The sequence below is a fragment of the Balaenoptera acutorostrata genome, chromosome 11, assembly GCF_949987535.1.
Source record: "Balaenoptera acutorostrata chromosome 11, mBalAcu1.1, whole genome shotgun sequence".
In the NCBI taxonomy this organism is placed as follows: domain Eukaryota; kingdom Metazoa; phylum Chordata; class Mammalia; order Artiodactyla; family Balaenopteridae; genus Balaenoptera; species Balaenoptera acutorostrata.
The window spans coordinates 25,473,437-25,499,939 of NC_080074.1; the positions used below are offsets into that span (position 1 = coordinate 25,473,437).

A 26,503-nucleotide genomic window follows, 5' to 3' on the forward strand; every position below is an offset into this window, starting at 1 on the left:
ATCTAAAGATGCAAGTAATGCTAGAAAAGTTTGGTATAATAGTGCCAGATGAAACCCAAGAGTAAAAGTAAAATCAAATAAAAACCTTTGATACAGTTGTGTTCTTACAGTAGGTTTCTTTGACCTGATATACTCCAAATTTAGCAAAGATTTATTTATCCAAACTTAGTCAACAGTTTGTGAGAAACTGTTCTGGAAATAGGCTGTCCCAGCTGTATTTTTGAGACAGTTCCAACTCTGTAGATAGTAACTTTAAACTTATATACTTTTAAAAACAGTTAAGTTTGGTATAAAGGAGAGCCAGTTTCTTTTAGTAAAAGACAGTTCAAAACATATGGATAACACATTGGGAAGAATTTTAGAATAGGACTTTAAGTCTCTTTCCATATATTTTCTATGAGAATTGTTTTCATCATATTTCACATTTTGTTTTGCAAGGTGTTCTGAATCTCATTTGTGTTTATTTTTGTTTGTGGCTTTTATATTTTCCTGCTTTCATATTAGCAGTAATTTGGAAAGAAAATTGTCCTTAATCATCATAATTTGACAAAGATTTGAGAAGTTTATATGTCTTAAGCCAGGTTTACATTCCTGGCTTAAGTTGTAGAGTATTTTATTCTCTGTTTAACTAGCCTCTTATATTTTTTCAAACATAAAAAGTAACGGGACTATTTGGAAGTAGTAATTAAAGAGTTTTCAAAACACATGAATATGTAGAGTGTAGAAACTCTGCTAATTAGAATTTCTTCAGGCCCATTGTTCACCTGCTGCCTTGGTTTATTCTTGAAGTTCTAATGCTATTTTTCACCTTCAAGAAAACCAAGGGTACAGTCCTGAATCCTCTTCTTTGTTAACGACAAAGAATCAAAGACCTCCTGTGTTTCATATTCTTTTTTCCACCAAAATCCACAACAAAAAGTCTCCCATTAGCCTTATAGGAATTGCTTTTCTCAAAGAGCCATTCAGAGCTCTACAGTGCCAGTTCCCTTTTCTGAATCATAGCAGATTTTGAAGGCTGAGTAGGAGGTGCTGAAAGTAAAGTACCCAGAAGGTGGGTGATAGAAGCTGGTTTAGGTTATTTTAGGTTATTTTTATAGCACATAATTTGCCAGAGCTATGCAACACCATTCTGTTTGACATCTCAGAATGTTCATAAAACCACCAATTCCATTGCCTTATTTTAAAGACGTTGTCCCACATCAGGTTTTTTGGAGGGGAGTAGGGTGGGGTAATGGTAGAAGGTTGTTTGTTTTGTCAGAATTTCATAATTAAACTGTAAGCCTAATTAGTAGGCCTGTAAATTTATGAGGTACATTTATTTAAAGTCATTTTCAGTAACAAGTGAACTATTGCTACGAAGACGAAGTTTCATTTCGCTTTGTTCACTCTAAAAAAATAGGTAGATGCTTCAAATAGAATAATAAATTGTAAAATTCAGACAACAGGTATGTAAGGAAAAGGATGTGTTTCCTTTTTTTTTTTCTCTTACTCTTCTAGGCCAGTTGCTTTTCTGTTTACCATAACTTATACCAAAGTATATCTTATTATCTGTAAGACTAATTTCTGTTTTTTGTTTCCGTAGCTGTTTTTATACCAAATTCTACGTGGTTTGGCATATTGCCACAGAAGAAAGGTGTTACACCGAGACTTAAAACCACAGAACCTCCTCATTAATGAAAAAGGAGAATTAAAGCTAGCAGATTTTGGTATGGAATGTATGAGATATTTATAAATAGTTCCAGGTGTTTAAGTTTAAAAGAACAACCGTTGACACTGTATGATTGCTTTTTTGTGGGTTTGGAAGTGTTCTCTGTAGCTCATGGAATAAAATATTTGAAAATTTTGGTGGTGAGTTATATTAGTGAATGCTAAAAGGCATTGGTTCTCAGGTATGGTCCATAGACCCCCTAAGCGTCCTGAGACCCTTTCGGGGGATCTCCAAAAGTATAATATATTCTCAAAATTATACTAAAAGTTTACTTGCCCTCTTAACTGTGTTAATATTTACATTGATTATCCAAAAGTAAGAAGGGATAAAGCTACTGGTACCCTTAGTATAAATCAAGGCACTCGCATCAAACTATACTTAGTAGCCATTGTATTCTTCACCACTATACACTTGTAGGAAAACACTTTTTGAGGTATCAGATGAAGCAGTAAAATTTATTAAATTTTATTAAATCTCCATTTTTGAGTAGGTGTCTTTTTAGTATTTTGTGTGATGAAATGGGAAATACACATAAAACACATTTGCTGCACACAGAAATACTATGGTTATTTCAAGGAAAAGTGCTTGTGTAATTATATGAGTGCAAACTGAACTAGCCCACCCCACCACCTTTTTATTTTAAGAAGTATCATTTTTACTTGAAAAAAATGGCCAGTAGACAAACTGTGGTTACTCAGACTTAGGTATTTGGCAGATGCTTTCTTAAAAAATGAATGAAGTGAGCCTATCATTTCAAGGAAAACAACTGTGAAAGTATTTCTTGACCATAGTAAAATTTGAGTTTTCAAGCAAAAATTAGATATTGGAAATTTGGATCTGCCGTTTTGAATTTGATAGCTTCCCAGTACTTGAAGACTTTTCTGGTGAGATCAGTGGTGACGTTAACAAATATGATTTTTTTTGATATGCTAAAGAAATGTGTAAACATTTGTAATATCTGAATAGCCTAGAGAACCAGTATTTTCCAGATGACCAATGCATGGTATTACAGAATCATGCATAGGTAAAATATCCATTTAAAGTGCAGGATAGACCAGTGAATTTTAATGTAGCTAAAGTATTAGAAGTTGATTGATATAGTTTCAAGTTACCATATAATCTTTAAGAAGCTAAATATTTTCTAATTTTGATGTAGTATCAAAAAAGTATATGCACAATTATCAGAAAGGCTATTAAAATGCTCTTCTTTCCAATTTCGCATCCGTGTGAAACCTGATTCTCTTTATATATAACTTCAGTCAGAGTAACATCACAATAGATTGAATGCAAAAGTAGATATGAGAATCCAACTGTCTTCTATTAAAATAGACTACAAAAATGTAAAACAAGGCCATTCATACTAATTTTTATTTTATTTTGGAAAAAATATTTTTCATAAAAATACTCATGTTAACATATAAATGGTGTTTTTAAGGAAGAAGTTTTAGATGTTTCTGTTTTTCTAATATGTGAATGTCAGTAAATATAATCTACATAAATAAAAGCTCTTTGGATACTCAATAATTTTTAAGAGCCTAAAAGGGGTCCTGAGACTAAAGAGTTTAAGTGTCATTACTGAAAGGGATTCCTTTAATATGCCTGCCACCATGCTTTTTTTAAAAAATAGTTTTATTTATTTATTTATTTAATTTATTCATTTGACTGCGTTGGGTCTTCATTGCTGCGCGGGTTTTCTCTAGTTGCAGCGAGCAGGGGCTACTCTTGGTTGTGGCGCACGGGCTTCTCATTGCGGTGGCTTCTCTTGTTGCAGAGCGCGGGCCCTAGGAGCATGGGCTTCAGTAGTTGTGGCTCACGGGCTCCTAGAGCACAGGCTCAGTAGTTGTGGTGCATGGGCTTAGTTGCTCTGGAGCATGTGGGATCTTCCTGGACCAGGGATCAAACCCATGTCCCCTGCATTAGCAGGCGGATTCTTAACCACTGCACCACCAGGGAAGTCCCTGCCACCATGCTTTGTATTTATTTATATGCTTAATAATTTAATTAGTAGCTGTCTGTCTGTCTCTCTTTAGCTAATCCAGTTATAAGGGACTAGAAAGGTGAAATAAAATTACATGTTTTTTGCTTCTAGGGAGTAAACATTTTTATGTTGAAGGAACTCCATATAGTAACTTTGTTTTTTTGTGTTTTTTTAATATTCCACATTCTGAGATTTTGAGTACTGTAACAGAAGTTAGTTTTTAAAAGCCCATGCAGTTTTTCATAGTTAGTATTTATCATTTTTCGTAAGTGATTATAGTTGTTTTACTTTTGGAATATTTCATTAATGTGATAAACATTAGCGTTTCAAGTATTACTCTGTTAGTAACAGATTAAAAATTCACTGTTATTAAGTGGTGAATTTGTTCTGAAAATTCCCATACTTTTATTCATTTAACACTTTTCCATTTGTTTGAAAGGTAGGTTGCTATTTAAAAGGAATTGGGTAGGTCACATGAGTCTAAATGAGAAATTATAAGTCATTTCCATATGCTTACATAGAGTCTCTAGGGCATAGTTTATGTTATTTTCCTAGTAATTGTTATTCTCTCTCTCTCTTTCCCTGCCCCTCTTTTAAATTTTTTTGGCCAGGCTGCATTTACTGCTCCTTATTCCTTAATCCCCAAATGAATGACAGTGATGGAGAAACCCTGCTTGGTTATAAGATATGCAAAAAGAATGGCAAAAGCCATCAAAAATGTACTTTTGGTGGGGGAATACTATGAGTCCTTTAAATTTTGCTTTTTACCTCTACAAACCAAGCCAAGCAAATTTTATCTGTCCACAGGCCAACAGGAAAATCTAATTATTCCATGAGATAGTACAATGAACTTTGTCTCTATTGCTTTTAGTTATTTATTTTTGTATTGGTTTCATAGTAAGTATACTTCGGACACAAGTAAGGGAGAGTCATATAACTGAGTATTTTACAATAAATTGTTCTTGATCTCTATGACCTGCTTTTCCTGTGATCAGGGAAGTATTAATATAAATAGACATTTTCATTAATAATAGAAAATGGTTTATATAATAATACCATATCACAATTAATTTGGTTTGGAAGAAATTACTGTGTATTTCATTTCATGCCAAAATTGCAGATCTAATTGTGAACTGAATCAGAAGCCTGTTTGAGCAAGCATCATAGTTTAGAATTCTGTCAGGAGGTGGAGTATAAGTTACTGAGGAAACTATAGCTGCAATTGCTTTGATGTTGTATGTATAGCATTAGCAAACTTGCAGCCTTGTCCTTTGCCCCATATAACCGGGTATTATATCAGCAAGAGAAATCAGAAAGCTGCTTCCATTTGCTAATTACCAAAATTGGTTGAATTTATTTTACCAAGTTGGGACGGTAGAGTAAAACCTGTAATAAAACAGTGTCAACATTGTTTCAGTTGCATCCTTTAGCCCTTATACTTAATGAAAATAGTATGAGTACTGCCTAATTTTTTAAATTTCTGGCTTCATTTGGGTGACCTTATCCAGTTTAACAAAGTATTGAATCATCCTTTTATTACATTTTTCTTATTTAATATTTTAATCAGATACAGTAGTTACACACAACAGAAATCACAGCCTAAAAATTAATTATTCCTTGTTGTTTGAAATAAACTGTTAAAGTAAATTTATATTTCTTCATATATCTTTTAAAGTTACTTCTTTAGGTGATCAGAATTTGGAGGCGTAGAGGTAATAAAAGCAACTCTCTTACGCCAGTGGCTCAAGAGATAAAGTTGTGAACTCTTGCCTTTATTTCTAGATAATCAGTGAATTTCATATTAAATTGGCAAAGGAATGGTTCATGTTTTACGTCATCTATAGCAATTAATAATATCCAAAGACAGTGAGGTTCACCTTATTTTAAAATTAACCGTGTAACTTAAAACTTAGAAAGTACAGAATGACATTGTAGTTTATTCCAAGGAAACTTACTCTAAATATAAACTTCTACAAGGGAATTGTCAATAAAACTTAACAGGATCATGAACCAGTAACTTCATGGTTTTTGGTAAGAATTGGCATAGCAAATGTAAGTTGGAAGCAGGTTAAAAGGTGACAAAAGCCTATAGCTTTAAGAAGTAAAATTGTTTATCTTAATGTCATTGGCCTGTTTTGCATTAATTTAAATTCAAGTAGGAAGTAATTTTGGCATAATAATTCATGGATAGAAGGAGGGTATCTTAAGTTTAGATTAGCCCAGATACTGTACCAGGTGCATTCACTCATAAAAGTAAGCATGGTCTCTGAATGTGGAATTATTATTATTTAGTTTAATAAATAATAGGATTTGCTGACCCAAGACCACTCACACTCAAAAAAAAATTCATAAACCTAATTTTGTTAAGCCTCAAAAAGGCATAGAGTAGCCATCTCAGGCATCCTTGTGACTGGAGTCATGGTGAGAATATGGACTGGGAAATGCATTCTAGCTATTTCTTAATTGTTTTCTTTTCCCTGTGAAGGACTAGCCAGAGCCAAGTCAGTTCCCACAAAGACCTACTCAAATGAAGTTGTCACACTGTGGTACCGGCCGCCTGATGTGCTTCTCGGTTCCTCAGAGTACTCAACACAGATTGACATGTGGTAAATATATGCAGATGTTACTGCCATTTATAATTTTGAAAGAATGTAGCCATTAACACAGGGCATACCAATAGATATTTGGCTTTAAGGAGACAAAATATAAGCAACGATTAAGAGTTCTGGCAAGTAAGATCACCTAGGTTTAAATACCAATTCAACCACTTATAGCTATACAATAACCTTATTGAAATTATTGGCCTGTGCCTCAGTTTCCTCATTTAAGGAAATGGGAATAGTAACAATAACTACTTTAAAAGGCTGTTCTGTGGATAATGTTAAGCCCAAATGAGCTAATGTATATAAAGCACTTCGAAGAGTGTCTGGTACATAGTAATTTAAAACAAAATTTATTTTTATCATCATTTAATATTCACCAAAACCCACTTGCTTTAAGTTGATCTAAAAATAATATTGAAAAAATACTGTAGGCATCTTCCTCACATAGCACTTTGATCATGACACTCCTTTATTTAAACATGTTTGCTGCTTCCCCATTTATTACCTATAGAATAAGGTACAATTCTTCAATCTGATACTTAATGATCTCCATAAAATGTCTCTAAACTACCTTTTTCAGTTTATTTCAGACTATTCTCCACAAACGTTTCCTTTTAGCCAAGTGACTACTCACTATATTTCATAAATAGCCTGGGCTTTCCCACCTTTGCTCTTGTGTTCATACTAGTTCACCCATCTGGAATGCCTGCTCTTTTTCTATAACTGGGGCCTGTGCCTAGGGCCTTCAAAACATAGTTTTTCATAAATCCTTCCTGAATATAACCTAGCCTCCCATGGTAATTCCTTCCTCTGAACTGTGGTTATACTTATTGCTTGCACTCTTCGTATAGTGATAAATCACATACTTCTGTTTTGTCTTGGGTTGAACATTTATATAATTAATTTTTGTATTATGTAACATTTCTTTCTTTTTTAAACTTTTTTAAATTGTAGAAAAATATATACAACCAGATTTACCACTTTAACCATTTTATGTGTACAGTTCTCTGGCATTAAGTACATTTACATTGCTGTGCAAGCGTCACCACCATCAGTCTACAGAATTTTTCCATCTTGCAAACTGAAGCTGTGTACTTATTAAATAGTAACTCCCCATTGCCCTCTGCCTCCACCATTCTCCTTTCTGTGTCTGTGAATTTGACTTTTCTAAGTATCTCATGAGTGAAATCGTATTGTATTTGTTTTTTTGTGACTGGTTTATTTTACTTAGCAGAAATGTCTTCAAGGTTCACCCATGTTGTAGATACAAGTATCTCTTTGAGTCACTGCTTTCAATTCTTTTATATACTTAGAAGTAGAATTGCTGGATCATATGGTAATTCTATTTTACATTTTTTTTGAGTAACCACCATACTGTTTTCCATAGTGGCTCCATTATTTAATCTTCTATATAACATTTTAAAATATAAAATTAAATTATATATATAATTGCTAGATTGTGAGCCCTTTAAAAGAAGGACTGTCTTAAACTCATATGTATTCACACAGATCCTAGAAGACAGTATCTATTTAGTGAGCCTCTATCCAGTTCTCTTCCTTCTCTTAACTCTCTCCCTCTCCCTCTCGCTCTCACACTCACACTCACACTCACATTCACACTCACACACTCTTCACCCTGCATCTATGTGTTCTGTCTCTGCTTCCTGCATAAAAACATCTTGAAATATTTGCTTCTCCCTAGCCCTGCTAACCACTACCTAATACATAGTAAGCTTTATATCACTATTAGCCATTGTTAGTGGTGTTCTTCAAGGATCATGCAGAGGAGGGCTGGACATTTTAAGTGGAGAAAATGGATAAGGCCGTATGGAAGTTGAGACAAATAGGGTAAATGTTAAGAAATTAGTTTAGTCGGATCTGAAAAAAAATCTCTGCAGATTTTCTAGCAGGCTAGTACAAAATTCTCCAGAGAGGCAACCTTAAGGAAAAGATTCTTGTGCTTAATAATAAATAAATGGTTTGCTCATCTTTTCTTTCTTCTTTTTTTTTTCTTTTAATGCTACATTTTGTAGGGGTGTTGGTTGCATTTTCTTTGAAATGGCTTCTGGAAGACCTCTGTTTCCAGGATCAACTGTGGAAGATGAACTGCACTTAATTTTCCGACTGCTAGGTAACAGAACTCTCTTCCCAGTGATTTGTTATGTATAATTGAGTAGCTAGATAAGACTATATCTTTAAAAAATATATTTATAAATTTGATACTGAGACTAACATAAATAGCTGTTATAAGAATTATAATTAGCATAATTACAATAAAGATAGATCCTTCTAGGTAACTTCTGCTTTTTATTTACCAAGTTCTACCTTTGCAATAATGATTGTATGGAAGAACAGAGAAGAGAAATATTATTGAAAATTGACTTTTAGCACATTATTAAGAAATATTTTAGCTTAGGTGTCAGTTAGACAACATTTTTATAGCATCATTGCTTAGTCCAAAAAAAAAAGTCTGTATGTTTACTATTTCTGTCTTTTTAGTTTCAGTTGAAATAATCAAATTATCTACTAAATATAAATTGTTCTTTAAGACACTTTCTTAGTTCTCCCTATTTATATATATTTGCCTGTATAAAAATTTCTATATATTTATAAATATATATTTTTTTAAATTCAGGAACTCCATGTCAGGAAACTTGGCCAGGTGTTTCTTCAAATGATGAGTTCAAGAACTACAACTTTCCAAAATATAAACCACAGCCTCTAATTAACCATGCACCCAGGTATTTTTTTTTTTTCCTCTTTAAGTGAAAGAGGGGGAACCCACTTTTTTTTTTTTTTTTTAAGTCTCTTGAAGCATTAGCCACAGTAAGGATTCAGGGGAAAATATGTGATACACATACACAGTTCTTAAATATTTTAGGATTTAATTTAATTTCTTTCTTCCTGTGTCATATTAATTTTATAATTTAGTGAGCAAGAATTACCAAAGTATGTAAGTCCACAGAATTGAGCTGTAAATAAAATGAATATAGAATATAAATAATAGAATTCTAGGGCTTATGTAGATTGTTCCATTTCCCAGAAAGAAGACATTGATTAATGCCTTATTCAGTACTGTGAAGACCATGATGAAGTTTGCTTTGCTTTCTACACAATTATTCTATATGTGTTTACTTAGAAAAACCTAAGAATGTGTTGTAAGTAAAATCTTGACTCCTACACAAGATGACCCATCAGCATTTCAGCCAGTGTTAATGACAATTTGTATTTGAAGAATATAAACTCTTTCTGACCCTTCATATCCTATATGTTGGCCATCCAATTAAAGTTTCTTTTCAGACCTACCTCAGATCCATCCAAGACTCCCATTACAATTTGAGTCAGGGGACTTCCCTGGTGGTGCAGTGGTTGGGAGTCCGCCTGCCAATGCAGGGGACATGGGTTCGAGCCCTGGTCCAGGAAGATCCCACATGCCACAGAGCAACTAAGCCCATGCGCCACAACTACTGAGCCTGTGCTCTAGAGCCCGCGAGCCACAACTACTGAGCTTGCATGCCACAACTACTGAAGCCCACGTGCCTAGAGCCCGTGCTCCACAACAAGAGAAGCCACTGCAATGAGACGCCCGTGCACCGCAACTAGAGAAAGCCTGTGCGCAGCAACGAAGACCCAACCCAGCCAAAAATAAATAAATATTTATTTAAAATTTTTTTTTCACAACATATTTACTTATGGAATGTATTACATTTTCAATAAGTAACATAGAATAACCCCTTTGACTGTATTTTTTCATCTTTCTTTAAGAAAAAATAAAAATGAAAAGGGCACCAGGATACCAAATAAGGCCAATATCTGTTTCGTTGTTTCACATAGCTCACAACATAACACACTCACTCTAGTTCCATTTATTCTCAAGATAGGGAAGAATAGTAAAACCATTCTGGTACCAAAAATATTTTGAAAGTTTTTATGTGAATTGATGCTCTTGTCACTATAGCAACTAAGAACATGCTAAGTAGACTTTCTTAGGAAGAATAATGTGTTAGACTTTTTGTATGTGTCTCTCCCAAATAGCGTAAATCCTATTTTTGTCATATATATATATTTTTTTACACTGGACATTACAACATTTATGTATGTATACATATGTATATTTGTTGTAATGTCCAGTGTAAAAGGTTGCAGCTCTTTAAAGCAGATTCTTTATGACCTTAGCACCTAGCTTGTCTATGGCCAAGGAGTTCTGGTTATTTGTCAGAATGGCAAACTGCAAAGGATTAGAAGACTCTGGAGAATCTCTACGCCACAGCATCCACAGTACCGACTAAGCACTAGGGGGGAAGGGGGGGGGATTTTTTTTTTTTCCTGTAATTGTGCTTTTGCCAGTGAAAGTCAGTGCAAGATAGAATTTGTGATTTCTGATCAAGAGATTATCTCATTAAGATAACCCCTAAACCCTCTACTCCCTATTTTATTAATTTCATCCTTGTAATTACCTGTCTTTATTGACTATCTAATTGGTTTTTTATCCCTTTTTAATGAGTTTTATAAAGTTATTGAGGCATATTTAAATTGAATTTTATAGCTTGTAGTACCCAATGCTCAGCCGACCGCCCTGTAAAAATTTGTTGAATGACTCATCTCTGTTTATCTTGAACCACAGTGATATATTTTGGGGTCACTTATCTGTTTGTTTTCACCGTATAATAGGAAAATGATGCTTTTGTACTCTTGCCTTCACTGAAACACTATGAAAACAGATCTAGTTTACTGAAGCTTTTTCAATAATAGAGGTTATTTTGTTTTGAGACAAAATGGTGATTTTTAAAAATTCTATAGTTTCAATAAGCTAACCCTTGAATATTGAACATTTGAGTTGATGCCCAGTTATTTGTGGTTTCTTCTTAAACAAGTGGCAAGATAAATCTTCTAAGGATAAAAGATTTGAGTCTGAAAGCAGCAAGGTGTGCTATTTTAGGGCACTTGAATTTCACGATAAAAACATTTGGAAAATAGTTTTATTTGAAAAGTTGCTATCAGCTAAGATTAAAAAAGAATAAATTGCTACTTGTCTTTCGTTGTTTTTAGGTTAGACTCTGAAGGAATCGAGTTGATAACAAAATTTCTTCAGGTAAGTTATATCTTATTTTATAATTGTTAAATGGTCTGTTAACTTCTCTGAGCCTTTAGTTTCTTCATCTGTAGAATGGGATCAATAATACCTCCCTCAAATATTTGTCATGACAATTAAATAAGATTATGGTAGTATCTAGCATGCTTAAGACATGTGCTTAGGTGAAAAAAAATTATGGTTTCTCTTAATGTGTCTGGGTCTCTCATTGTAACCTAGAACAGTCTGAGGTAGTTAGCTGCTGGCCCTGATCAACTGTGTCAAGGCCATGTTCTCTGCAATTCCTGTTCTCTTACGTTCTCTTTCTTTTCCTTATACTTACTGCCTTACAGGCTGTTGTACCTCCAAGTACCATCCATATCTTCACTCAGAGCAGGAAGAAGAGAGAGAATACAAGTGTGTCAGTCGCATTAGTCCTTTTGTATCTGGAAAGCAAAGGCTTTTCCAAAAACCTCTGTAAGGACTTCTTCCTAGGTCTCCAAAACCTTCCTAAGGCCAGAATATTAATTGTAAGAGAGGCTGAGAATTGGGGAGCAGGATTGCCATAATTAGCCTAAACTTAGAATAGTCATGAGCCATATGTCAGAGTTGGAAGCATGGATACCTTAAACAAATCTACATTATCTTGTCAAGGAAAAAAGGGAAATGGGTATTGAATAGGTAATTTAATAATGTCTTTCATAAAGGTATTAGGTATATTTCCAGTAATCCTTTGGTATTCATGAAGAAAAGTAACATGAAAGGTCAGATATTTTGCTTTTTTTCATCACTTCAGAAAATATAGGGAATCTAAATTTTTCGTTAAGATCCAGCTTTATCTTGGAAATTTGTAACTGAGATATAATCATTGCTACATAATCTCAGTAGTAACTCAAATTAGAGCATAGTGCTCCAAATTGGTTCTTAAAAGTAATAGTCACTATATTAAGTAATCAAGATAAGAATAGCTCTAAATGCTTAAATGCTAATTTGTGTGTACGTGTGTCTCCTCCCCCTTGCACATGCTTTTTCCAGTATTTAGAGAAAAAAATTAATGAAGCAGTTTTTTGGTTTCTCACAGTATGAATCTAAGAAAAGGGTTTCAGCAGAAGAGGCCATGAAACATGTGTACTTTCGAAGTCTGGGACCAAGGATACATGCTTTACCTGAAAGTAAGAGAGATTCTAGAGTGCGTCCCCCACCCCCTTTATTTTTATCCAGGTTTGGAGACTGGGGTGAATTAGGGATTTAGGAAGATGGTTGATTTTTAAGCCTAAAATTCTGGTCTTTCTGTAATTAGATCAGAATTCCTTGAAGGGAGGTGTATGTCTTACTTGCCTGTTTTAATTTATTTCTTTTAACACTGAGCATATTGCCACGACTCTGTAAGAAATCAGTAGCACTTAGATGTGGGTCATTAGTCTTATTTGACTTAAGTTGGAAAATGCCATCTGATGATAGACGTTGTCACTAGGCCCAATCTGGATTGCTTTGATTCAGAGTTGTTAAAAATGGATTTCAAGCAAATAGTAATGAAGCACAACCAAAACAAGATTTTTTTGTGGAAATAAATTTCTTTTTCAAGATGTGAAGATGATTTTCCTTTACTGTGTTCACTCTGACTTTATCCCCATGACAGTGGTGAGCATATTGTCACTAAAATAGCTGATTTTAGTGCCTGAGGTAACTGCTTGATTTTACTCAGAAGTTTCTTATAAATTACCCCAATATTTTACTTTAAAATTAACAAGGTGAGGACTTCCCTGGTGGCACAGTAGTTAAGAATCCACCTGCCAATGCAGGGGACACGGGTTCGAGCCCTGGTCTGGGAAGATCCCACATGCCACGGAGCAGCTGAGCCCACGTGCCACAATTACTGAAGCCTGTGTGCCTAGAGCCCATGCTCCACAACAAAAGAAGCCACCACAGTGAGAAGCCCGTGCACGCAATGAAGAGTAGCCTCGGCTCACCACAACTAGAGAAAAGCCTCCGCGCAGCAACAAAGACCCAATGCAGCCAAAAATAAATTTAAAAAAATTAGCAAGGTGAGTGGGGAATTAAGAGAATATTTGGGAACTGAACAGCCAGAAGCTTTCATTAATTTCCTGTTCTCATTTACTAGACAGTGTTGATTCACTAAAAGGTTTTCTAATTGGAATCAAGACTCCTCAAGACTTTTCACTTAGAACTTATTGGATATCTACATATTTTAATTAATTAATTTATTTTTGGCTGCGTTGGGTCTTCTCTACTGCTCACGGGCTTTCTCTAGTTGCGGTGAGCGGGGGCTACTCTTCGTTGTGGTGTGTGGGCTTCTCGTTGCGGTGGCTTCTTTTGCTGCAGAGCACTGGCTCTAGGTGCAAGGGCTTCAGTAGTTGTGGCTCGAGGGCTCTAGAGCACAGGCCCAGTAGTTGTGACACATAGGCTTAGCTGCTCCGCAGCATGTGGGGTCTTCCCGGACCAAGGCTCAAACTTATGTCCCTGGCATTGGCAGGTGGATTCTTAACCACTGTGCCACCAGGGAAGCCCCTATTGGATATATTTTAATGAAAGACTACCTCTCTGGCAGAGATGGAAATAAGAAGGATGAATTACAAGTGTTTTTTAAGATATTTACATTTCATTATTAATACCAAGTTTTATAGTTTGAGATGTGGGTGAGGTGTACAAACCCATTTCTTGTTTTTCTCTAAAATTCTGAAGATAGTTTGAGGATTTGACCTTCACGCCATCATAAGGAGACAGATAAAGAACAGAGAGAATAAAACCGAGTAATACATTTTGATTAGGTCTTCCAACCTCAGTAAGCCCTAGAAATAGACAATGTACATTCTCCTTAGAGAAACACATACTCAAAGCATGATTTAAGGCAGAATTGGGGGAGAAAGGTTCTGAGGGAGAGGTTATTTGGTTTGGTTTTCTTCTCAAAACATTGGGACAAAAGGGAAAATATTTCAGCAGGGCTGTAACCTTGTAAATGTAGTATAAATGTTTCATGTTGAATCAGTATACATTTTTAGATATTTTGTCTATAGTTGGGTTATATTTGCTTTAATGATAGACTTTCATCTGATAATTTTTGTCTGTGCATTTTAGGTGTATCAATATTCAGTTTGAAAGAGATTCAGTTGCAAAAGGACCCGGGTTTTCGAAATTCTTCTTATCCAGAGACAGGTGTGTTTGTCATAAACCATTTCACGTGTCGATCATGAAATTTTGCGTGGAACCAAGTTTTGGGTTTATAAATTGATCGGTAAAATTATTGATGTAAAAAACAATGTACAGTGCATTCCACAGCTGTGTATGTTTAGCATTGCACATACTCACTTTCCTGTATGATGTGGGCAGCTCAGTAATTCTTCAGAGAGAAATCTGACTCAGTCAAATCAGGGATCCTGAAAGCTGCAGATGGCACAAAGACCTTTTACAAGTGGCCTGGCTTGATCACTGCACACGCCATCCCTGGCACCTGAGGCAGAAGACACATCTTGTGCTTCCCTAGTCATCAGGTTCATCACTTCGAAGCATAGAAGCTATAGACTGACCCCATCAACAAAAGGGTCATTTAAGACAGTGCCGATCACTCTTACCGTGGAATATTAGCTTTTGCTGGTGGGAACATTAGCTTCATAGAGTCAACAAATACTGTATGTGGGATAAAACTGAACCTTGAACTGCCTCATAAAATGACTTTATATTTTAGGACATGGGAAGAACAGAAGACAGAGCATGCTCTTTTAAGTCTGGTAACATGGTTTCAAGCCCAGCCCCCAGCCTTTCTTATCAATCAAGGACTCAGATCTGAAGGCAATTATTTCTTTTGGTGGACTTGGAATCTTCGTTTGTCTACACTGTCCTCTTCACAGTGGAGTCTTTTTATTTCAGACCTACAAATTGTTTTTATATTTGTTGTCACAGTGTGACAATTTTTTTGTACAGTTGGTTTTAAGGTCTTCTCTGCCATTAGAGCCAGTAGGTTACAGCTATTGATGTAACTGTAGCTGCAATTTTTGTGCAGGACTGAGAAACACAATGCATTATTTATTGCGGAATCATTGCTGCTAAATAACTACTGTCTGTTTATTTAACACAACAGTTGAATGCCTGAAGAAGTTGCAGTGGCTTTATTATACGTGAATGCATCTGTTTCTCCTCACAAATTGTTTTACTGCTGCATTTTTTCTTTGTTTTTAAAATTAAAGTACAGTGTTTCCTGGAATGTAAATCCAGCTTTGCTTAACAGTAAAATAAGTGAGCCAACTTGAACACTCTTACATTCGTGCTATATAATTTTTTTATTGAACATTGGCAAATAGAGTAGTAAGAAATTGATAAGCACATTATGTTTAGGAAAGCATGTGATGCAGAAGTTGATTCAAGCAAGTGAATACCTGACATTTTGGGGATCTCGCATTAAATACCAGTAAATTAAAGCACCAAAATTATTTATTTTTATTTTTCCTCATTTTAGAAATATTTACTGCATATTATTGGATATTTGTATACTAATACACTTACCTATTTTATATCATGCTTTAATTTAGTTCAAACTAAACCATACAAGTCCAGTCAAACATCAGAGGTCTTGTTTTGTTTATTTGTTTTAAATACAATTCTTTTATTAGAATGGATGATACTTCATTGGGGAACAGTTTTATTTCATTTGGGAGCTGTGTGTGTGTGTGTGTTTTAATAACATTCACTTGGAATCAGTTGAAAGCTGTAATATGTCTTTGAAATGAGCCATGATAAATACAAATGAGAGAAATGAGAACTTGGAAGATTGTTTTAAAGCATTATAAATATTATCTGTTTACCAGAGATAGTAAATATTACAGTTTTAATTATGCATCTTTTTGAACATCATAAATACACCTTGGTGTTGGTAACAGTGTTTTAAGCATTTGTGTTCACTTTTAAGGACTATTTGTTTAGTGCATCTTACCAACTGCAAATCTTAATTGCTATATTTTGAAATGGTCATGTAAATTTTGGGCTTATGTATCATGAAAATAGTCATAACTTAATTCTTTTCCTGACATTCACTGTAAAACATTCAGGGGTCCTACCATTTCTGTTCAGGAAATCTTGTAGTTTATTGTTATTTAACAGTATTAAGTGAATTTTTGTATATTTCATTTTAACTTTATTTGTGAATAGTGATTGTGGCATGTTTGGGGTGTTGTTTTAATATTTCATAATACTGAAATTTTAATTTTTTAAGAAATTTTCTGGAAGAAACAGATTCATGTGTAATGGTGAATATTGGACCACTACTGCTTTTCACATTTGTAAATTGGTTTTATGTTAAACCCTGTAGCCTAACAAACTGCTGTTATTTCTAACTGACAGATATGTATTAATATTGTACTTTGAAGGTTATAAATATTATGTGAAAATTCCTCCATTTTGTTTTGAAATTTATAATAACAAAATCTTCATGTTGTTAAAATGTGGTTTTGTTGAGTCACAGTTCTTTCTTGGGGAAGAAGGCTGTGCAGAATGGGATCATTTTCTCTTTTTTCAATTTATTTATCTATTTTTATACACAGGTTCTTATTAGTTATCTATTTTATACATGTTAGTGTATATATGTCAATCCCAATCTCCCAATTCATCACACCTCCCCCACCCCGCTTTCCCCCCTTGGTGTCCATATGTTTGTTCTCTGCATCTGTGTCTCTATTTCTGCCTTGCAAACCGGTTCATCTGTACCATTTTTCTAGTTTCCACATATATGCATTAATATATGATATTTGTTTTTCTGTTTCTGACTTACTTCACTCTGTATGACAGTCTCTAGATCCATCCATGTCTCTACAACTGACCCAATTTCGTTCTTTTTTTATGGCTGAGTAATATTCCATTGTATATATGTACCACATCTTCTTTATCCATTCTTCTGTCGATGGGCATTTAGGTTGCTTCCATGATCTGGCTATTGTAAATAGTGCTGCACTGAACATTGGGGTGCATGTGTCTTTTTGAATTATGGTTTTCTCTGGGTATATGCCCAGTAGTGGGATTGCTGGGTCATATGGTAATTCTATTTTTAGTTTTTTAAGGAACCTCCGTACTGTTCTCCATAGTGGCTGTATCAGTTTACATTCCCACCAACAGTGCAAGAAGGTTCCCTTTTCTCCACACCCTCTCCAGCATTTGTTGTTTGTAGATTTTCTGATGATACCTTTTCTAACCGGTGTGAGGTGATACCTCATTATAGTTTTGATTTGTATTTCTCCAGTAATTAGTGTTGTTGAGCATCTTTTCATGTGCCTCTTGGCTGTTTGTCTACTTTGGAGGAATGTCTATTTAGGTCTTCTGCCTATTTTTTGATTAGTTGTTTGTTTTTTTAATATTGAGCCACATGAGCTGTTTCTATATTTTGGAGATTAATCCTTTGTCTGTTGATTCGTTTGCAAGTATTTTCTCCCATTCTGAGGGTCTTTTCGTCTTGTTTCCTTTGCTGTACAAAAGCTTTTAAGTTTCATTAGGTCCCCTTTGTTTATTTTTGTTTTTATTTCCATTACTCTAGGAGGTGGGTCAAAAAAGATCTTGCTGTGATTTATGCCAAAGAGTGTTCTTCCTATGTTTTCCTCTAAGAGTTTTATAGTGTCCAGTCTTACATTTAGGTCTTTAATCCTTTTTTAAAAAATTTTTATTTATTTATTTATTTTCAGCTGTGTTGAGTCTTCGTTGCTGCGTGCGGGCTTTCTCTAATTGTGGCGAGCGGGGGCAACTGTTTGTTGTGGTGCGCGGGCTTCTCATTGCAGTGGCTTCTCGTTGCAGAGCATGGGCTCTAGGCACACGGGCTTCAGTAGTTGTGGCACACGGCTCAGTAGTTGTGGCTTGTGGGCTCTAGAGCCACAGGCTCAGTAGTTGTGGTGCACAGGCTTAGTTGCTCTGCAGCATGTGGGATCTCCCCAGACCAGGGCTTGAACCCGTGTCCCCTGCATTGTCAGGTGGATTCTTAACCACTGTGCCACCAGCGAAGCCCTTTAATCCATTTTGAGTTTATTTTTGTGTATGGTGTTAGGGAGTGTTCTAATTTCAGTCCTTTACATGTAGCTGTCCAGTTTTCCCAGCACCACTTATTGAAGAGACTGTCTTTTCTCCATTGTATATCCTTGCTTCCTTTGTCATAGATTAGTTGACCATAGGTGCGTGGGTTTAACTCTGGGCTTTCTATCCTGTTCCATTGATGTATATTTCTGTTTTTGTGCCAGTACCATATTGTCTTGATTACTGTAGCTTGGTAATATAGTCTGAAGTCAGGGAGTCTGATTCCTCCAGCTCCATTTTTTTTCCCTCAAGATTTCTTTGGCTATTCGGGATCTTTTGTGTCTCCATACAAATTTTAAGATTTTTTTGTTCTAGTTCTGTAAAAACTACCATTGGTAATTTGATAGAGATTGCATTGAATCTGTAGATTGCTTTGCGTAGTATAGTCATTTTCACAATGTTGATTCTTCCAATCCAAGAACATGATATCTGCAACTCTATCTGTTTGTGTTATCTTTGATTTCTTTCATCACTGTCTTATAGTTTTCTGCATACAGGTCTTTTACCTCCTTAGGTAGGTTTATTCTTAGGTATTTTATTCTTTTTGTTGCAGTGGTGAATGGGATTATGTCCTTAATTTCTCTTTCTGATCTTTCGTTGTTAGTGTATAGGAATGCAAGAGATTTCTGTGCATTAATTTTGTATCCTGCAGCTTTACCAGATTCATTGATTAGGTCTAGTAGTTTTCTGGTGGCATCTTTTTTTTTTTTTTTTTTAATTTTATTCATTTTGGCTGTGTTGGGTCTTTGCTGTGGGCGGGCTTTCTCTAGTTGGAGCAAGCAGGGGCTACTCGTTGCGGTGGCTTCTCTTGTTGTGGAGCACGGGTTCTAGGCACGTGGGTTTCAGTAATTGTGGCGCGCAGGCTCAGTAGTTGTAGTGCACGGGCTTAGTTGCTTCATGGCATGTGGGATCTTCCTGGACCAGGACCCAAACCCATATCCCCTGCATTGGCTGGCAGATTCTTAACCACTGCGTCACTGGGGAAGCCCTCTGGTGGCATCTTTAGGATTATCTATGTATAGTATCATGTCATCTGTGAATAGTGACAGTTTTACTGCTTCTTTTCCAAATTTTATTCCTTTTTCCTCTATGATTGCTGTGGCTAGGACTTCCAAAACTATGTTGAATAATAGTGGCAAGAATGGACATCCTTGTCTTGTTCCTGATCTTAGAGGAAATGCTTTCAGTTTTTCACCACTGAGAATGATGATTGCTGTGGGTTTGTCATATATGGCCTTTATTATGTTGAGGCAGCTTCCCTCTATGCCCACTTTATGGAGAGTTTTTATCATAAATGGGTGTTGAATTTTGTCAAAAGCTTTTTCCGCTTCTATTAAGATCATATGGTTTTTATTCTTCAGTTTGTTAATATGGTGTATCACATTGGTTGATTTGTATATATTGAAGAATCCTTGCATCCCTGGGATAACTCCCACTTGATACGGTGTATGATCCTCTTAGTGTGTTGTCGGAATCTGTTTGCTAGTATTTTGTTGAGGATTTTTGTATCTATATTCATCAGTGATATTGCTCTGTAATTTTCTTTTTTTGTGGTATCTTTGTCTGGTTTTGGTATCAGGGTGATGGTAGCCTCGCAGAATGAGTTGGGAGTGTTCCTCCCTCTGCAGTGCTTTGGAAGAGTTTGAGAAGGATGGGTGTTAGCTCTTCTCTAAATGTTTGATAGAATTCACCTGTGAAGCCATCTGGTCCTGGACTTTCGTTTGCTGGAAGATTTTTAATCACAGTTTCAGTTTCATTACTTGTGATTGGTCTGTTCATATTTTCTATTTCTTCCTGGTTCAGTCTTGGAAGGTTATACTTTTCTAAGAATTTGTCCATTTCTTCCAGGTTGTCCATTTTATTGGCATAGAGTTGCTTGTAGTAGTCTCTTATGATGCTTTGTATTTCTGCAGTGTCCACTGTAACTTCTCTTTTTTCATTTCTAATTTTATTGATTTGAGTCTTCTCCCTCTTCTTCTTGATGAGTCTGGCTAAAGGATTATCAATTTTGTTTATCTTCTCAAAGAACCAGCTTTTAGTTTTATTGATCTTTGCTATTGTTTTCTTTTTTTTTTTTTTTTTTTTTTTTTTTTTTAAAGTTTTACTTGATTTTATTTATTTATTTATTTATTTATTTATTTTTGGCTGTGTTGGGTCCTCGGTTCGTGCGAGGGCTTTCTCCAGTTGCGGCAAGCGGGGGCCACTCTTCATCGCGGTGCGGGGACCGCTCTTCATCGCGGTGCGCGGGCCTTTCTCTATCGCGGCCCCTCCCGTCTCGGGGCACAGGCTCCAGACGCGCAGGCTCAGCAATTGTGGCTCACGGGCCCAGCCGCTCCGCGGCACGTGGGATCCTCCCAGACCAGGGCCCGAACCCGTGTCCCCTGCACTAGCAGGCAGACTCTCAACCACTGCGCCACCAGGGAAGCCCGCTATTGTTTTCTTTGTTTTTATTTCATTTATTTCTTCTCTGATCTTTATGATTTCTTTCCTTCTACTGACTATGGGTTTTGTTTGTTGTTCTTTCTCTGATTCCTTTAGGTGTAAGATTAGATTGTTTATTTGATATTTTTCTTGTTTCTTGAGGCATGATTGTATTGCTATAAACTTCCCTGTTAGAACTGGTTTTGCTACATCCCATACGTTTTGGATCATCGTGTTTTCGTTGTCATTTCTCTCTAGGTATTTTTTGATTTCCTCTTTGATTTTTTCAGTGGTCTCTTGGTTATTTAGTAATGTATTGTTTTGCCTTCTTGTGTGTGTATTTTTTACGTTTTTTCACCTGTAATTGATTTCTAACGTCATAGCGTTGTGGTCAGAAAAGATGCTTGATATGATTTCAGGTTTCTTAAAATTTACCAAGGCTTGATCTGTGACCCAAGATGTGATCTATCCTGGAGAATGTTCCGTGTTCACTTGAGAAGGAAGTGTAATCTGCTGTTTTCGGATGGAATGTCTTATAAATATCAATTAAATCTATCTGATCTATTGTGTCATTTAAAGCTTGTGTTTCCTTATTAATTTTCTGTCTGGATGATCTGTCCATTGGTGTAAATGAGGTGTTAAAGTCCCCAACTATTACTGTGATACTGTCAGTTTCCTCTTTTATAGCTGTTAGCATTTGCCTTATGTATTGAGGTGCTCTTATGTTGGGTGCATATATATTTATAATTGTTATATCTTCTTCTTGGATTGATCCCTTGGTCATTATGTAGTTTCCTTCCTTGTCTCTTGTGACATTATTTTAAAGTCTGTTTTATCTGATATGAGTATTGCTATTCCAGCTTTCTTTTGATTTCCATTTGCATGGAATATCTTTTTCCATCCCCTCACCTTCAGTCTGTATGTGTCCCTAGGTCTGAAGTGGGTCTCCTGTGGACAGCATATATATGGGTCTTGTTTTTGTATCCATTCAGCCAGCCTGTTCCTTTTGGTTGGAGCATTTAATCCATTCACATTTAAGGTAATTATCAATATGTATGTTCCTATTACCATTTTCTTAATTGTTTTGGTTTTGTTTTTGTAGGTCCTTCTCGTGTTTCTCACTTAGAGAAGTTCCTTTAGCATTTGTTGTAGAGCTGGTTGTTGGTGCTGAATTCTCTTAGCTTTTGCTTGTCTGTAAAGCTTTTGATTTCTCTGTTGAATCTGAATGAGATCCTTGCTGGGTAGAGTAATCTTGGTTGTTGGTTCTTCCCTTTCATCACTTTAAATGTATCATGCCACTCCCTTCTTGCTTGTAGAGTTTCTGCTGAGAAATCAGCTGTTAACCTTATGGGAGTTTCCTTGTATGTTGTTTGTCATTTTTCCCTTGTTGCTTTTAATAATTTTTCTTTGTCTTTAATTTTTGTCAGTTTGATTACTGTGTGTCTCAGGGTGTTTCTCCTTGGGTTTATCCTGCCTGGGACTCTCTGTGCTTCCTGGACCTGGGTGGCTATTTCCTTTCCCATGTTAGGGAAGTTTTCAACTATAATCTCTTCAAATATTTTCTTGGGTTCTTTCTCTCTCTCTTCTCCTTCTGGGACCCCTATAATGTGAATGTTGGTGTGTTTAATGTTGTCCCAGAGGTCTCTTAGGCTGTCTTCATTTCCTTTCATTCTTTTTTCTTTAGTCTGTTGCATGGCAGTGAATTCCACCATTCTGTCTTCCAGGTCACTTATCCATTCTTCTGCCTCAGTTATTCTGCCATTGATTCCTTCTAGTGTGTTTTTCATTTCAGTTATCGTATTGTTCATCTGTGTTTGTTCTTTACTTCTTCTAGGTGTTTGTTCTTTAATTCTTCTAAGTCTTTGTTAAAGATTTCTTGCATCTTCTCGATCTTTGCCTCCATTGTTTTTCCAAGGTCATGGATTGTCTTCACTATCATTATTCTGAATTCTTTTTCTGGAAGATTGCCTATCTCTACTTCATTTAGTTGTTTTTCTGGGGTTTTATCTTGTCCCTTCATCTGGTACATAGTCCTCTGCCTTTTCATTTTGTCTTTCTGTGAATGTGGTTTTCCTTCCACAGGCTGCAGGATTGTAGTTCTTCTTGCTTCTGCTGTCTGCCCTCTGGTGGATGAGGCTATCTAAGAGGCTTGTGCAAGCTTCCTGATGGGAGGGACTGGTGGTGGGTAGAGCTGGCTGTTGCTCTGGTGGGCAGAGCTCAGTAAAACTTTAATTCACTTGTTTGCTGATGGGTGGGGATGAGTTCCCTCCCTGTTGGTTGTTTCGCCTGAGGTGACCCAGCGCTGGAGCCTGCCAGGCTCTTTGGTGGGCCTAATGGCGGACTCCAGTAGGGCTTATGCCAAGGAGTACTTCCCAGAACTTCTGCTGCCAGTGTCCTTGTCGCCACAGTGAGCCTCAGCCACCCCCCGCCTCTGCAGGAGACCCTCCAACAGTAACAGGTAGGTCTGGTTCAGTCTTCTATGGGGTCACTGCTCCTTCCCCTGGGTCCCAGTGCGCACACTACTTTGTGTGTGCCCTCCAAGAATGGAGTGTCTGTTTCCCCCAGTCCTGTCGAAGTCCTGCAGTCAAATTCTGCTAGCCTTCAAAGTCTGATTCTCTGGGAATTCCTCCTCCTATTGCCAGACCCCCAGGTTGGGAAGCCTGATGTGGTGCTCAGAAACTTCACTCCAGTGGTGGACTTCTGTGGTATAATTGTTCTCCAGTTTGTGAGTCACCCACCCAGCGGTTATGGGACTTGATTTTATTGCGATTGCACCCCTCCTACTGTCTCATTGCAGCTTCTCGTTTGTCTTTGGGTGTGGGGTATCTTTTTTGGTGAGTTCCAGTGTCTTCCTGTCGATTGTTCAGCAGTTAGTTGGGATTCTGGTGCTCTTGCAAGAGGGAGTGTGCGCACATCCTTCTACTCTGCCATCTTGAACCAATCTCTGGGATCATTTTCTCTTACTGGGTTCCCTTAAGATGATGAAGTCTCACTGTGTCAATGGCAATTAATTTATAATTGTGCTGGCCATTCATTTAATAATCTTTACTGTAATTTTATAGGATAGCACTTTTAAGTATCATTGTCAGATTTTTCATTTCATAGGTTATATATTTGTTGCGAATTTGACATAGTTATCCGTTTGTTTGATTCTTGCATATAAAAGGTGAAGAACTGTATCCAGCAGTTACATAAAATTGTTATTCCTAGGAAAAGCTAGGGATGTTTCTTCATTTTACTAAGTAAGGAATTTGATTTTTTTTGGTACTTGAGCACCATTCAGATTCTGAAAACTTTGCAGTGAAGAGAATTGAAACTCAGAAATTTGAACCTTGAACACGTGATTCATCTTAAACTGACAAGGTTCTTAAAGGTAAGAGAGGATGCCTTTTTGTTTTCCTTCCAAATGATGTTGTTAACACACTGAATATGTTACTCTATATATAGAAGTGGCTGCATTCTATTTGGTGCTTTATCAGCTTACATTTGAAAGACTATTTATTAACATGTTATAACTATATTTTTGACCCAAGAAAGTTGATGTGGTGGTTTTTTGTGTGTGTGTTTTTGTTTTTACTATTTTTTAAAATTGTGGTAAAATATATATAACATAAAATTTGCCGTTTTTACACTTTGTAAGTATACAGTTCAGTGGCATTAATTATTATGTTCACAGTGTTGTAAAGCAGTTACCACAATCGAGCTCCAAAATTTTTCATCACTCCAAACAGAAACTTTGTACCCATTAAGATATAACCCCCACCCTCCCACGTTTTCCCATTTCCCCAGCTCTTGGGTAACCTCTCATATATTGTGGATTGGCCAAAAAGTTCGGTTGGGTTTTTCTGTAAGATGTTATATGGAAAAACCTGAACGAAATTTTTGTCCATCCAATACTTTTTGTCTCTGTGAATTTGCTTATTCTAGATATTTCATGTAAGTGGAATCATACCACACTTGTTTTTTTGTGTCTGGCTTATTTCACCTGCATAATGTTTTCAAGATTCATCCATGTTGTAGCATGTCAGAACTTCATTTGTTTTCATGCCTGAATAACATTGTTGTAGGACTATACAACATTTGCTTATCCATTCATCTGTTGATAGACACTGTTTTTTTCCATTTTTGGCCGTTGTGAATAATGTTACTATGAACACTGGTATAGAAGCATCTGTTTGAGCCCTTGTTTTCTATTCCTTGGGTTTTATATACCTAGGAGTGGAATTGTTGGGTCAGTTAGTAATTTTATGTTTAACTTTTTGAGGAACCGCGAAACTGTTTTCTACAGTGACCGTACCATTTTACATTCTCAGTAGTAATGTATGAGGTCCAGTTTCTCCTTGTCCTTGCTTTTTAAATTTTCTCCCATTATATTCATTCTAATAGCTGTGAAGTGGTGTCTCATTGTGGTTTTGATTTGCATTTTCCTAATGACTGGGTGTTAAGCAGCTTTTCATGTGTTTACTGGCCATTTGTATATCTGCTTTAGAGAAATGTCTGTTCAAGTCCTTTGCCCTTTTTAAAATTTGGTTGGATGTCTTTTTGTAGTTGAGTTGTAGGAGTTCTTTATATATTCTAGATTAGACCCTTATGAGGTATATGAGTTGTAATTATTTTCTTCTGTGGGTTGTGTTCACTTTCTTGATGGTGTCCTATTGATACACAGAAGTTTCTAATTTTAATGAAGTCTGGTTTATTTTTTCTTTTGTTGCCTCTGATGTTGGTGGCATATTTAAGTTGCTATTGCCAAATCTAAGAACATGAATATTTTCCCGTTTTCTTTTAAGAGTTTTATAGTTTTAGCACTTACATTTAGGGCCTTGATCCATTTTGAATTAATTTTTGTCTATGGTGTAAAGTGAGTGTCCAACCTTATTCTTTTGCATATGAGTATGTAGTTTTCCTAGCCCTACTTGTTGAAAGAACTGTCTTTTTCCCACTGGATGGTCTTGGCATACATGTTGAAAATCAGTTGACCATAGGTATGAGGGTTTATTTCAGGGCTCTCAATTCTGTTCTCTCAGTCTACATCTCTATCCTTCTGCCAGTACCACAATGTTTTAATTAATTATAGCTTTATAAGTTTTGAAATCTAGAAGTGTAAGTCCTCCACCTTTGTTTTTCTTTTTCAAGATTGTGTTGTATATTCAAGGTGCCTTGAAATTCCATGTAAATTTTAGGATGGGATTTTCTATTTATGGGGAAAATAAGTTTCTTTGGAATTGTGATAGGAATTGCATTGAATTGGTAGATCACTCTCGGTAGTATTGTGATCTTAACAATATTAAGTGCTCTAATCCATGAACGCGGGATGGCTTTAATTTCTTGATATTATTTGTAGCTAAAAGAATAAATGGTAGTTTAGTTTTTCCCATTCTCCTTACCTCCCTATCTCAGTACAGAATGACAGATAGAACTTCAGATTTAAGAGATCACAGGACCACTCTTCAAATTCATTCCCTTCCACCCAACTCAACCTCAATAAGTGTATTTGTTTCCTTAAATATCTGTGTTTAAATAAGATTTATATATACATAGTGTGTTTCAATGTGCAATATTTAAGCTAAACAACAATTCATTTTCCAACTTATATCCTATAGAATGGTGGAATTTGGATCATCCCAAGTAAATGGAAGTAAACCAATCCACTTGCCTCTTCA

At 36.0% G+C, this 26,503-nt stretch overlaps 1 protein-coding gene across 4 annotated transcripts in view; it reads left to right on the top strand.

Annotated features, from left to right (window-relative positions):
- Positions 1 to 16,762, top strand: part of CDK17 (cyclin dependent kinase 17) — a 119,172-nt gene extending 102,410 nt beyond the window's left edge. For all 4 annotated transcript variants that reach the window (XM_007165854.2, XM_057556381.1, XM_057556382.1 and 1 more), the window contains 8 exons: positions 1,583 to 1,706; positions 6,172 to 6,292; positions 8,323 to 8,420; positions 8,925 to 9,030; positions 11,339 to 11,381; positions 12,442 to 12,532; positions 14,457 to 14,534; positions 15,064 to 16,762. In XM_007165854.2, coding sequence (XP_007165916.1) covers positions 1,583 to 1,706; positions 6,172 to 6,292; positions 8,323 to 8,420; positions 8,925 to 9,030; positions 11,339 to 11,381; positions 12,442 to 12,532; positions 14,457 to 14,534; positions 15,064 to 15,101 — 699 coding nt within the window. In that variant the 3' untranslated portion in view covers positions 15,102 to 16,762. The remainder of the gene's footprint in view (positions 1 to 1,582; positions 1,707 to 6,171; positions 6,293 to 8,322; positions 8,421 to 8,924; positions 9,031 to 11,338; positions 11,382 to 12,441; positions 12,533 to 14,456; positions 14,535 to 15,063) is intronic.
- The last annotated feature ends 9,741 nt before the right edge of the window (positions 16,763 to 26,503 follow it).